Below are 14,800 nucleotides of genomic sequence, written 5' to 3' on the forward strand. Positions count from 1 at the left end.
TTACCTGATCATTTGCCGTTAGGTTTTTTTTCAATCTCTTCTGCTGTGTGAAGTTTTTGCATCTCATCGTCCAGCTCATTGATTCTATCCTCATGTGCTGTTACCCTATTGCTGAGGTTTTTCATTGAGGTTTTCAATTTGTCTACTGAGTTTTTGAGACCTGTGATTTCAGTTTGGAGTTTTCTGATTTCTATCTTCATATCATCTTGATTTTTACTGGTGTTCCATTCAACTCAATATATGATTTCTTTGAGTTCTGTGAACATCCTCCATATTTCTTCTCTCAACTCCACATCTGTGATCTAACTAGGTGGTTGTCCATTTGTGGTTCATCAGAGTTGCCATCCTCATTCTCTATGCCTGGTGTTGGCCTGTGTTGTTTCCCCATTGTCACACTTGTATTGTGGGTTTTTCTATGTGTTGTGGTGGTATTCATCAGCTAGATGATGTGTGTGGCTGTGAAGTGAAAGGGTGCAGCCATGTTCTCCTGGCTCCACCCTTGTGGGTAGAGTGACTGACCTCTGGAAAAGGCAAGTCCTCAGGGAAGAATGTCAAAGAAGATCAAAATGTCAGGCTGAAGCCAAGCAGAGAAAAGACCCAAGATGTCTGCCGTGCTTCTGGGACACAGTAGAAATCAGCTAGTTCCACTGCCTGTGGGTGGGACAACTCACTTCCAGAAAAGACGAGCCCTCTCAGAGAATGCTGAAGAAGATCAAAATGTCAGGCTGAAGCAAAGCAAAGAAAAGGCTCAAGATGTCTACCAGGCTTCTGAGACACAGCAGAAATCATGAGACTAGTTTCTGTATGTCATCTCCGTTACTAATGAAATGTGTGTAAGGGGAGACTTTTCATGACCCATAGGTGTTAATCTCCACACACAGTAATCCAACCCTGGGTAAAATCGGGTCAGGAGCAGAAATAAACTAGGCCAAGCTATTGAGAAAAAAGCTTGGGGTCACTGAGCTTCCACCTATGGTCATGAACCCATCAAAACAACAGCCTTTATTAAGCATCTCAATCCACAATTTAGCTGGACTAGGGTAGAGAAAAGCAGACAAAAGGCTTATTTTGAGTTAGTTCCACCTAAGTAGGCCTTTTATATATAAAAAGGGAATAGGTAAAGGAAGAGTAGGAATACAAGGAAGGTCTTTGTTTTGGATAAAAAAAAGTGGTAATCTAACAATGGGGAATAAAAGTCTTAACTTGTTCCTGGCATTATCCTGATGATACCAATACAGTTGGGAAGATTAGGACTTAGACACATTTAAATTAAAAAGTAGAAGTTTAGTATTGTTTCTTACTCATCTTTTACAAGAGTAGAGCAATGTTGTTATTTTCTAAAGTGACTACAGTCTATGGCTTTTTTGTTTTGCTATATTGTCTTTTCCTGATCAATGTGTAATAAAGAAACTTCCTTGTGACTGTTTATCCTTTTTAATCAATTATTATTTTATAACTAAGTATATTAAAAAACTATTTTTTTTCAGCTCAGTTGGATTGGCAAAATCAGCTCTAGAAGCAATTAATGGATTCAACCTCTTTGGCAATCAGGTAAAAACATAAATAGCAAGAAAAATTTAGTGTATATATATTAATATCTTTATTTAAACACCTTTATTACAAATTTAGTATATTAATATCTTTATTTAAACACCTTTATTACAAATATGGTTGTAGTTGGTTTTCAGTCATATAAAGAACACCCACCTTCACCAGTGCAACATTCCCATCACCAATGTTCCAAATCTCCCTCCTCCTTACTCCCCCCGACCTGTATTTGAGAAATGCTTTCTAGTTCCCTCATTCATTCACATTGTTATGAGAGTTGTCAGTGTAGTTATTTTTCTAACTGCACTCATCACTCTTTGTGGTGAGCTTTATATTGTGAGTGTATGTTTAATTAATGTTATCTTTCATTGAAATTGAATTGAAATTCAGAGGATTTCTAAAATTTAATAATGGCCCGTGTTTCAAGAATCTCCTATACAATTTCTATTTAAATTTTAATTTTCAAATGAAACATTATTTAGCTAAAATAGTTTCAATAAAGAATTTTTATTTCCTTTGTTCATTGACAAGATTAAGTAAGCATCCATTTATTATAAAAACTCAACAAGATTAGAATTGAAGAAACTTTCCTCAATATAGGCAAAATCATGTAACATAAATCAGTGGCAAACTGTATGCTCAGTAGGGACAAAATAAAAGCCTTTTCTTAAAATCTGGCATAAGACAAGGTTGCCGACTCATGACATTAATATAGTATTGAATGTAATTGCCTTAGCATTTAGGCAAGAAAAAGATATCAGGGTCATTCAGCTAGGAAAGAAAGAAGCCAAGTTCTCACTTTTTGCTGATACATAATATATTCAGAAAATACTAATGACTACAAAAAGTTTTCTATAAAGAATAAATTTTTAAATTAGAAAATTACAAATTAGTGTGTGAAAATCCATGATATTTGGGGGGTGTGGGGGGATGGGTTGGTACACACCTGGTGGCACTCAGAAATCGCTCCTGGAAGGCTCAGGAGACCATATGGAATTCCAGAAATTGAACCTGGGTCCATCCTAGGTGGGCTGTGTGCAAGGCAGAGCTATCACCTCTGAGTTATCACTCTGGCCCCAATCCATGGTATTTTTTATCATATATTGTATAAGAAGAGTTATTACAAAACAATCCCATTCACAATTGTACCTTAGAAATGAAGTACCTTGGAATCAAGTTAACTAAAATGTGAGAGACCAATACAAAGAAATCTATAAAATACTGCTCCAAGAAATAAGGATAGACAGAAATGGAAACAGAAACCCTGCTCATGGACTGGGAGGACTGACATAATTAAAATGTCAATACATCCCAAGGCATTGTAAAGATTTTATGCAATTCCTATAAAGATAGACATGACATTTTTCAAAGACATATACGAAGCACTCCTAAAATTCATAACGTTCATGTGGAACAAGAAATCTCCATGAATAGCTAAAACAATCTTTAGGAAAAGAAGATGGGGGGAGAAAAAGGAGGCCGATGTGGTGGTGCTAGAGGTAAAGTGACTGCCTTGCAAGCGCTAGCCAAGGAAGGACCGGAGTTCGATCCCCCAGCATCTCATATGGTCCCCCCAAGCCAGGGGCAATATCGGAGCGCTTAGCCAGGAGTAACCCCTGAGCATCAAACGGGTGTGGCCCCAAAAACTAAAAAAAAAGAGAGAGAGAGAGAGAGAGAGAGAGAGGAAGGAAGGAAGAAGGAAGGAAGGAAGGAAGGAAGGAAGGAAGGAAGGAAGGAAGGAGGAGGGAAGGAAGGAAGGAAGGAAGAGGGAAGGAAGGAAGGAAGGAAGGAAGGAAGGAAGGAAGGAGGGAAGGAAGGAAGGAAGGAGGGAAGGAAGGAAGGAAGGAAGAAAAGAAGATGGGAAGGCATCACTTTCCCCAATTTCAAAATGTAATATAAATTAGTAGTTAAAACAGCATGATATTGGAATAATGACACCTTCAGATCAGTGCAATTGATTTGAGTATCCTTAGACTGAACCTTGAGTATATAATTGATTTATCATTGAACTAGTATCAATAATATGATATACACACAGCAAGAAAACAATGGTGTTGGAAAACTGGTCAGCTACATGCAAAAATGTGATCCTTTAACACTATACAAAAACCCCTTCCTCACACCTATATTCATTGCAGCACTATTTACAATAGCTAGATTCTAGAAACAACCAAGATGCCATTCAACAGAGAAATGGCTAAGGAAACTGTAGTACATATATGTAATGGAATATTATGCAGCCATCAGGAGAGATGAAGTCATGAAATTTTCTTATGCATGAATGGACATGTAAACTGTTATGCTGAGTGAAATGAGTCAGAGGAGAGACACAGAATAGTCTGACTTATCTATGAGCTTTAAGAAAAATAAAAGACATTATTGTAATAATGCCCAGAGATGAGCGCCAGAAAGACCAGCTAACAATATGAAGCTCACCTAAGGAAGAGTGAGTGCAGTTAGAATACTAACAACTAGCATGATAATGTTATTGAGTGAGAAAAGTAGTATGCCTGTCTCGAATACAGGAAGGGAGTATAGGTGGAGGGTGTTGGGGTGCATTGGTGGTGGGAATGTTGCACTGGTGAAGGGGGAGGGCTCTTTTTGTTTCTGAAACCCAACTACAATTTTGATTTGTAATCATGTTGTTAAAATAAAGCTATATTAAAAAAATGAAATGAAAGGATATCCTGGGGCTGGGTTGAGAGGATAAGGTGTTTGCCTTGCTCTCAGCTGAATGAAGTTCAATCCTCAGATTCCCATATGGTCCCCTGAACCTGATGGGAGTGATTTCTGAGTGCAGAGTCAGAAGTAACCCCTAAGTCCTGCCTGTTTGACCCCCCCCCCCAATAAAAAAAGAAAGGACACCTTTGCCTTGTTTATAGTCTTACAGGAAAAGCATTCAGTTTCACTTCATTAAACTAATGTTAGCTTTAAGAAAAAACACCATACACAAAATTCAAATCAAAATAGATTAAAGACCTTGATATCAAACTGGAGCCCATAAGGTACATAGAGGCAAGCATAGGCAGAATACTCCATGCCATTTAAACTAAAGACATTTTCAAGGATGAACCACCATAGGCCAAGCAAGTAAAAGTAAAGATAAACAAATGGGACTACATTAAGCTAAAAATATCTTAAAGAACTCATGGAACAAATGGAAGTACATTAAACTAAGAAGCACCTCAAAGGAAATGGTAATGAGGATACAAACACTACACACAGATTGAGAGAAATTATTTACTCAGTACCCATCTCATAAGGGGTTAATACCTAATATCTATAACGTAGTTGACTATAACAACGTCACCCTATTTAAATAATACATGCTTCTTTTTGTTTGTTTGTTTTTTTTGGGTCACACCCGGCAGCGCTCAGGGGCTACTCCTGGCTCCATGCTCAGAAATCGCTCCTGGCAGGCTCAGGGGACAATATGGGATGCCAGAATTCAAACCAATGACCTTCTACATGCAAGGCAAATGCCTTATCTTCATGCTATCTCTCCGGCCCCTGAAATACTAATTTAATAAAGAAATATATTCTTCTCAACTTTGCCATATATAGGCACAGGTCAGCCTATTGCTGAAACAAGGAAGAAAGTCTCATCATAGCTTTGTAGTTTTGTTTCCAGAAGAAGTGATGAATCATGTATGGTTGATATAGTAACCAGTTTCATTTTGTTTATTATCAAATGTTAGTTGAAGACAGCAATTTCATGAGCTCACTGTCTAACAGAGAAAGAGAAAGGCCCAGAGTATCTCAAATCATTTCACTTAGAATTGATACTAAAAACAATAGACTCATATAGCAAGGTGGCAGGCTACAAAATTAACACACAAAAATCAATGGCCTTTCTATACACCAATAGCAATAAGGAAGAAATGGACATTAAGAAAACAATCCCATTCACAATAGTGCCACACAAACTCAAATATCTTGGAATCAACTTGACTAAAAATGTGAAGGACCTATACAAAGAAAACTATAAAACTCTGCTCCAAGAAATAAGAGAGGACACGCGGAAATGGAAACGCATACCCTGCTCGTGGATTGGCAGGATTAACATCATCAAAATGGCAATACTCCCCAAGGCATTATACAGATTTAATGCTATCCCTCTAAAGATACCCATGACATTCTTCAAAGAAGTGGATCAGGCACTTTTGAAATTCATTTGGAACAATAAACACCCTCGAATAGCTAAAGCAATCATTGGGAAAAAGAATATGGGAGGAATTACTTTCCCCAACTTTAAACTGTACTACAAAGCAATAGTTATCAAAACAGCATGGTATTGGAATAAGGACAGGCCCTCAGACCAGTGGAATAGACTTGAATACTCAGAAAATGTTCCCCAGACATACAACCACCTAATTTTCGATAAAGGAGCAGGAAACCCTAAATGGAGCAGGGAAAGCCTCTTCAACAAGTGGTGTTGGCACAATTGGATAGCCGCTTGCAAAAAATTGAACGTAGACCCCCAGCTATCATCATGCACGAAGGTAAAATCCAAATGGATTAAAGACCTCGATATCAGCCCCAAAACCATAAGATATATAGAACAGCACATAGGCAAGACACTCCAGGACATTACAGGCATCTTCAAGGAGGAAACTGCACTCTCCAAGCAAGTGAAAGCAGAGATTAACAGATGGGAATATATTAAGCTGAGAAGTTTCTGCACCTCAAAGGAAATAGTGCCCAGGATACAAGAGCCACCCACTGAGTGGGAGAAACTATTCACCCAATACCCATCAGATAAGGGGCTAATCTCCAAAATATACAAGGCACTGACAGAACTTTACAAGAAAAAAACGTCTAATCCCATCAAAAAATGGGGAGAAGAAATGAACAGACACTTTGACAAAGAAGAAATACAAATGGCCAAGAGACACATGAAAAAATGCTCCACATCACTAATCATCAGGGAGATGCAAATCAAAACAACGATGAGATACCACCTCACACCACAGAGAATGGCACACATCACAAAGAATGAGAACAAACAGTGTTGGCGGGGATGTGGAGAGAAAGGAACTCTTATCCACTGCTGGTGGGAATGCCGTCTAGTTCAACCTTTATGGAAAGCGATATGGAGATTCCTTCAAAAACTGGAAATCGAGCTCCCATATGATCCAGCTATACCACTCCTAGGAATATACCCTAGGAACACAAAAAATACAGTACAAAAACCCCTTCCTTACACCTATATTCATTGCAGCACTATTTACCATAGCAAGACTCTGGAAACAACCAAGATGCCCTTCAACAGATGAATGGCTAAAGAAACTGTGGTACATATACACAATGGAATATTATGCAGCTGTCAGGAGAGATGAAGTCATGAAATTTTCCTATACATGGATGTATACGGAATCTATTATGCTGAGTGAAATAAGTCAGAGAGAGAGAGAAAAACGCAGAATGGTCTCACTCATCTATGGGTTTTAAGAGAAATGAAAGACATTCTTGCAATAATAATTTCCAGACACAAAAGTGAAAAGAGCTGGATGTTCCAGCTCACCATAGGAAGCTCACCACAAGAGTGATGAGTTTAGTTAGAGAAATAACTACATTTTGAATTTTCCTTATAATGAGAATGTATGAGGGAAATGGAGAGCCTGTTTAGAGTACAGGCGGGGGTTGGGTGGGTAGGAGGGAGACTTGGACATTGGTGATGGGAATGTTGCACTGGTGATGGGTGGTGTTCTTTACATGACTGAAACCCAAAAACAATCATGTATGTAATCAAGGTGTTTAAATAAAAAAATAAAAATTAAAAAAAAAAAAGAATTGATACTAAAAAGATTCACACTGTCTTACAGTCATATGTTAACTTTAGTTTTAGTCTCAAAACCATTATGAGCTCTAAGACTGGAATAATTGGTTCACTTTAGCTCTGTGCCACCATTGGACTTAAAGTTCTAATGACTTTGATATTCGTGATCAGACTGAATCATCTTCTAGTATATTTACTAAACTCCAATCACAGAAACTTGATTTGGGAGCACGGGTTTGATCTGCCAGTCTTAAAATGTGTTCTTCATATTATATCAGAATATTATAGAAGAGTTAATATGTACAAGAAATGGAAGATGAAAAGAAAATATTTAGACGTTATCAGATATTTTGCAGTAAAAATAAATATAAAACATCCTTTCATATTGCTGTATTTAATTGAAGAAGTCACGATACCTGCAAATGAACTAAAAGTGATGATGACTAGAGCTTACTCATTTTATGGAAAACCGATCAGGACATGGATTGCTTTGAAATTTAGTATGCTCCAAATTTGAGTCTGATCACCTAAAGTAGGTAGTAATTAGTTCTATATGTAGTTTCTCTTTGATAATTTTTTTTAAAAAAATGCTTCTATATAGGAATAACTGCCCATAGTCTTGGCAAATTTATTTGCCTGGTAAACCTGGACCGTATATCTAAAATGTGGTATATACTTTTAGAAAAGCTAAAGAAAATACTTGGATCTACTTTTATTTCATTCTAAAAATATGATAAAATTGTTGTGTCCACCATTAATTAATTAAAGGCTTGCAAAGCACTTGACCTTAACAAATGTTTTGTTCACTTTAAATTAAAGTCATTTGTTTGTGGTCAGAAATTAAAAGATGCTGTCTACACTAATCCAATTATAGCAAGAATTCCAAAGATTCATTATTGTAACTTATCCTACTTTGATCATATTCTTTAAAAGTCAATTTAGAACAAACTGATTTGACGTTCAATTACTTATACTAATTATCAGCTTAATGAGATTTTTAAGTTTTATTATTTTGTGTATTCACAGGATCCCAGCCATTTCTCTGATGTTTATTCTAATCACTCTGCTTGTTTTCCTTCCAAATTCCCAAAATTTCAGTTACTTGTTTTAGAAATACTCCAATTTCTCTATTTTTTATCAAATATATTTTATAAAACAGATAACCTTCAATATTTTAATTAGTACATTTGATATGACAATAAAATCATTTTTATAATTAAGTCAGTATTTATTGTAAGATATTTGAGAAATAGTAAAGTAGAAAAATACTTAAAATCTGTAATACCACTCTTGAATGCAACCACTATTAGTACTTTTGTGAAATATATTTTAGTTAAAATGTCTGGGAGTTTTCAAGTTCTTTTTCTAAAAACTTAAATATACTTTTCTCTCTCATTCCAGGGTTGCTCTTGGTCAGTTATATTTGTGGATCTTGATGCTCACAATCGCAATAGGCAAACGTTGTGTTCACTTTTACCCAGAGAATCAAGATCTCATGTAAGATATTTAAGGCAAATTAGTATGCATTCTAATTTATTGTGTTGTCTTTTGTTTACATTTATAAGAAAGTCTTATACAGTGTTCAAAATTACTAGAAATGATAAGAGAATATGGATGTTGCCTCTCTTTCCATTCATCTAATAAATTCTTGCTCAGAAAAGTGAGCAGAACTTTGGATAGATCTTTGAGTCATTTGACTAATTGTAGTAAAATACATTTGTGTGTGTGACTGTGGGAGGGGAGGAGTAACAATACTTGGAAATTTTTTTCCATGGGATATTATAAAGTACTTTTATTGTGATTTATGATTCTTTTAAATTTATTTTTCTTATTTCTTTCCTGTCATTTGACTCATCTTTCTGAAAAACTGTTATGTCTATAGTAGCCAATTACACATTTTTTAGGATTTTGTAGCCTTGTTTTTAGAAAGTGTCCAAAGTGCAATAATTCAATAATAAAAAATCAAATATTTTATAGCAGTAATGCAAGTTTATAAGAAAAGATCCTATAGATGAGAAAATAAAAAATACATCTATTTATTATTATACCATTTAAATATAGAGTATCAACTTTTAAATTTACACATATATGTGTATACATTTAAGAAATACATTTTTAGGGGCCGGAGAGATAGCATGGAGGTAAGGCGTTTGCCTCTCATGCAGGAGGTCATCGGTTCGAATCCCGGCGTCCCATATATGGTCCTCCCGTGCCTGCCAGGAGCAATTTCTGAGCCTGGAGCCAGGAATAACCCCTGAGCACTGCCGGGTATGACCCAAAAACCACACACAAAAAAAAAAAAAAAAAAAAGAAAAAGAAATACATTTTTATAAAGGATAAACTGAGCAATGCTACAGGGCCTAGGACCGCACCTCCTCTTAGTGGTACATCTTCATGATTCTGTTATTGGGCCCAGTAGTATGGTGCTCAGCTCATAGGTTGTTAGGGCATTAGGTCAGTGCTTAGGGAACCTTGTGAGACTGTGATATTGGATCTTAAATCAGCCTGGCACATGATAGTTCTATTAACACACTAGGTATGTGCTTTCCATACTTATGCTAGCTTCTTGATCCTATACTGTATTTATTTAAAAAAAAAAAAAACAAATAACTTGAGGGGCCAGAGCGGTGGTGCAAGCTGTAGGACGTCTGTCTGCCTTGCACATGCTATCCTAGGATGGACCTCAGTTTGATCCTCCAGCATCCCAAATGGTCTCCCAAGCCAGGAGCGATTTCTGAGTGCATAGCCAGAAGTGTCACTGGTGTGGCCCAAAAACAAAACAAAACAACAACAACAAAAAAACCTTAAATGTTATTATTCTTTTTTTTGTTTTGTTTTGTTTTTATGTTTTTGTTTTTGGGTCACACCCGGCAGTGCTCAGGGATTACTCCTGGCTCTATGCTCAGAAATCACCCCTGGCAGGCACAGGGAGCATATGGGATGCCACGATTTGAACCACCATCCTTCTGCATGAAAGGCAAACGTCTTACCTCCATGCTATCTCTCCGGCCCCTTAAAGTTATTATTCTTAATTGCTAATAAAATACTTCTGTGAATGAACATATCAGTAAAATTACTGTATCAGTAAAATTTCAATAATATACATTTTGATACACTATTTTATTCATTTATTTGTTTAATATTTAGTTTGTTTTTGGTTTTTTCACTATTAGAAATAAATGATTATGGAACTAGGTTATAATGAGTAATTGTTGGTTTAAATTTTATGCAGTGCATTAATTAATCCTTTATGTTAAATATAGATCTTGAAGCTTGAAAATACTTGTTACTAATGGTAAAGCTTTATTGTATCTGTAAGATTCACTTAATCATGCCATGTAAATGGCTGTATGTCCCTTGAAGCAAAGCAATCTCAGTAGCATAAAGATACCCTTATTGACTTTTCATCTCTTTGATTTCTCTTGGGTTATGAAGCTTATCTCACTGCAGGCTTTTTTTTTTACTGCCTCCAGAACACAGATGCTGCCCTGCTTCCCTGTATCACTTATCCTGCATTTGCCCTAGATGATGAAGCTCTTTTTCGCCAAACACTCGATAAAGTAGTTAGAAAATTAAAAGGAAAATATGGATTTAAACGTTTCTTAAGAGATGGATATCGAACATCATTGGAAGACCCCAACAGACGCTATTACAAACCAGCAGAAATTAAGGTAACAAAAACATCCCCATTAGATTGCATAACAGAACAAAAGGAAGTAAATGTGTTTGAGTTCTGACTCTACCATTTAACTGCTTTCTAGCCTTAGGCAAGTTAATTAACTCTTGAAATATAATCTTCATTAGAAAAATATTTTAGTACCTAGTATTATTAATCCTGCTGCAGAGATTCTTAGGATAATTAAGTGGGTTAATATACATATAAGTGCTTAGAACAGTGCTTGGCACATGGTAAGGACTTGTGTACTTCTAGATCTTTCTACTGTAAAGCCTAGTTGTTTATATTTGGGTCATATTGAGTCATTAGATATATAGTTTTTACTTTGTACATTCAGAATTTTGCTTGCCTGATACATATTGTTTGACTAATAAAATATGCATTTTTAGCCATCTTTCATCTATGAAGCAAATATTCCTCTTATTTCACATAGATAATTTATTATTCATTTTGGTTCTTTATGTATTTAGTTTTAAAATTAGTATCTTAAATATACATTCATACCATGATATCTAGGTTGTTCTACCTATTTTAGAGCTTTGCAGAAAAATATCAATAACCCCTGAAAGTAATTATTCACATTCCACTGAAGTAGATTAAATTTTTTAAATTTCTTTTTAATTAATTATTTTTTCTTTTTTGGGCCACACCCTGTGATGCTCAGGGGTTACTCCTGGCTATGTGCTCAAAAATCGCTTTTGAATTCAGGGGCCATATGGGATGCAGGGGATTGAACCAAGGTTCGTCCTGGATTGGCCATTTGCAAGGCAAACGCCCTATCACTGTGCTATCCCTCCGGCCCCTAAAAACTGTTTTATAAGCATGCTCATAAGTTTGACTCACTAAATATAAGTAAATTAATAAATTTGTATCTTATAATTTGGGATTAAACATTTATTTTAGGAGCCAGAGAGATAGCATGGAGGTAAGGCATTTGCCTTGCATGCAGAAGGATGGTGGTTAGAATCCCGGCATCTCATATGGTCCCCCAAGCCTGTCAGGAGTGATTTCTGAACATAGAGCCAGGAAAAAACCCTGAGCTCTGCCAGGTGTGACCCAAAAAACAAACCAAACCCGAACAAAACAAAACAAAAAAAGATGTACTTTAAACTTTTTGTTTGATTTCCATATCTGGAGGTGCTCATGGCTTATTCTGACTCTGCACTCTGGAATTATTCCTGGCAGGCTTTAAGGACCATACGGGACACTAAGAAGTGAACCTGGGTTGGCTGTGGTCAAGGCAAGCGCCCTTCCCACTGTACAATCTTTCCGGCCCACTTCTTTCAACTTTAATATAGTTATAAAGATCTGGTTTTTTATTTAACAATACAATACAAAAGAAGGTATTTTTTATTTACAATACAAATGACTTAAATTTGGGAAAATTAGGCCTTATTTTATTATGTAAAAAATAAAATTTTATGCCGCTATTTCACTGGATTGAACTAAGCAACCCATTTATATTTTAAATACCATCATATTTTTTTTCTTTTAATACAATTTCTCTAAAACTTTTTGGTGCTTATATTTATTTGATTTGGCTCACCAAGGTAAACAGTATAAATCGAGGCCATCCCAGATTCAGACCATTCATGGCAATTCCATCTTCAGCAGTGTTTTTACTTCTTGTCTCTTCTACTACCTGACTTAATCTGGGAATATACTTAGAAACTTTTCTAGATTTTTTTTCCCCATATACACTCAAGTTCTGCTTCTTTCCTTCTTAGTTCTGACTAAGCATACTTTCATTTTTGCTTGTTCTCTCCTACTGAATCTATTCTTCATCCACTCTTGCCTCCATCTCTCCTGTATTACAGAAATGTTTTACCTTGTATGTGTAGTTATTCTGTGTTTTGGAATGTATAATTTTTATGCTATTTTCAGTATAATTTTCCCAAGAAGAATGCCTATTTTTTATATATTTTTCTCCTAGATTTCCTACTTTTCTGTCCTTTAGTTTTTTTTAAATATCTTTATTTAAGCAGCTTGATTAGACATGATTGTTGTTGGGTTTCAGTCACATAAAGACACCCCCCCTTCACCAGTGCAAAATTCCCATCACCAATGCTCCCATCACCCTCCCACCTTCCAGTCTGTATTTGAGACAGGCTTTCTAATTCCCTCAATCATTCACATAATTATGATAGTTGTCAGTGTAGTTATTTCTCTAACTGCACTCACCACTCTGTGGTGAGCTTCATATTGTGAGCTGGTCCTTTCATTCCTCATCTCTATTGTCTCTGGGTATTATTAAAATAATGTCTTTTATTTTTCTTAAAACCCAAAGATGAGTGAGACAATTCTGTGTCTATCTCTCTCCCTCTGACTTATTTTACTCAGCTTGATAGATTTCATATGCATCTACATATAGGAAAGTCTCATGACTTCATCTCACTTCATATCTTCTGATGGCTGCATAATATTCTGTTGTGTATATGTACCACAGTTTCTTTAGCCATTAATCTGTTGGAGGACATTTTGGTTTTTTCAGAGTCTGGCCATTGTAAATAACACTGCAATAAATATAGGTGTGAGGAAGGGATTTTTGAATTGTATTTTTGTGTTCCTAGAGTATAGCCCTAGGAGTGGTATAGCTGGATCATCTAGGAGTTCAATTTCCAGTTTTTTAAGGAATCTCCATATTGTTTTCCATAGAGACTGGACTAGATGCCATTCCCACTAGCAGTGAATGAGATTTCCTTTCTCTCCACATCCATGTCAGCACAGATTATGATGTTTGTCTGTCTCTGTGGCATGAGACGGTACTCCATAGTTGTTTTGATTTGCATCTCCCTGATGATTTGTGATGTGGAGCATTTTTTTCATGTGCCTTTTGGCCATTTGTATTTCTTCTTGGAGTAATTGTCTGTTAATTTCTTCTACCCATATATGATTGGGTTAGATTTTTTTCTTTTTAAGTTCTGTCAGTAACTTGCATATCTTCCATATTAGCCATTTATCTGACGGGTATTGAGTAAATAGTTTCTCCCATTCTGTGGGTGGGTTTTGTATCCTACACACTATTTTCTTTGAGGTGCAGAAGCTTCTCGGCTTAATATATTTCCATCTGTTTATCTCTGTTTCCACTTGTTTGGAGAGTGCTTTAGTCTCAATGTCATGGAGTGTTATACCTATGTGTTGTTCTATATACCTTATGGTTTCAGGCCTAATACCAAGGTCTTTAATCCATTTGGATTTGACCTTTATGCATGGTGTTAAATGGAGTTTGGAGTTTGCTTTTTGGCAAATAGCTTACTAGTTTTCCCAATGCCACTTGTTGAAAAGGCTTTCCTTGTTCCATTTTGTATTTCTTGTCTCTTTATCAAAGATTAATTGATTGTATGTCTGGGGTACATTCTCTGAATACTCAAGTCTACTCGATTGAACTGAGGGTCTGTCTTTATTTCAATACCATGCAGTTTTAATGACTAAAGCTTTGTAATACAATTTAAATTTGGGGAAAGTGATGCCTCCCATAATCCTTTCCTAAGGAATTGCTCTAGCAATTCGTGGGTGTTTATTGTTCCAAATGAATAATTTCAAGAGTGTCTGATCCACTTCTTTGAAGAATGTCATGGGAATCCTTAGAGGGATTGCATTAAATCTGTACAATGGTCTTGGGAGTATTGCTATTTTAATGATGTGAAGCTATGTATACTTCCTTCAAATCTGATAGTAAGTCTAGCTGGATGCAGTATTTTAGGTGAAGAATTCATTTCATTGAGTTTTGTCACAATAGCCCACCATTGCCTTCTTGTCTTGAGGGTTTTTTATAGCAGGTCTGCTATAAATCTTAA

General features: G+C 36.0%; 1 protein-coding gene across 1 annotated transcript in view; it reads left to right on the forward strand.

Annotated features, from left to right (window-relative positions):
- The window catches only part of PHKB (phosphorylase kinase regulatory subunit beta), a 273,872-nt gene that overhangs the window by 91,537 nt on the left and 167,535 nt on the right, over nucleotides 1–14,800 (forward strand). The window contains exons 8-10 of the mRNA XM_049786246.1: nucleotides 1,488–1,551; nucleotides 8,729–8,824; nucleotides 10,801–10,998. Of these exons, the coding sequence (XP_049642203.1) occupies nucleotides 1,488–1,551; nucleotides 8,729–8,824; nucleotides 10,801–10,998 (358 nt within the window). The remainder of the gene's footprint in view (nucleotides 1–1,487; nucleotides 1,552–8,728; nucleotides 8,825–10,800; nucleotides 10,999–14,800) is intronic.

The sequence above is a fragment of the Suncus etruscus genome, chromosome 14, assembly GCF_024139225.1.
Source record: "Suncus etruscus isolate mSunEtr1 chromosome 14, mSunEtr1.pri.cur, whole genome shotgun sequence".
Classification (NCBI taxonomy): Eukaryota; Metazoa; Chordata; class Mammalia; order Eulipotyphla; family Soricidae; genus Suncus; species Suncus etruscus.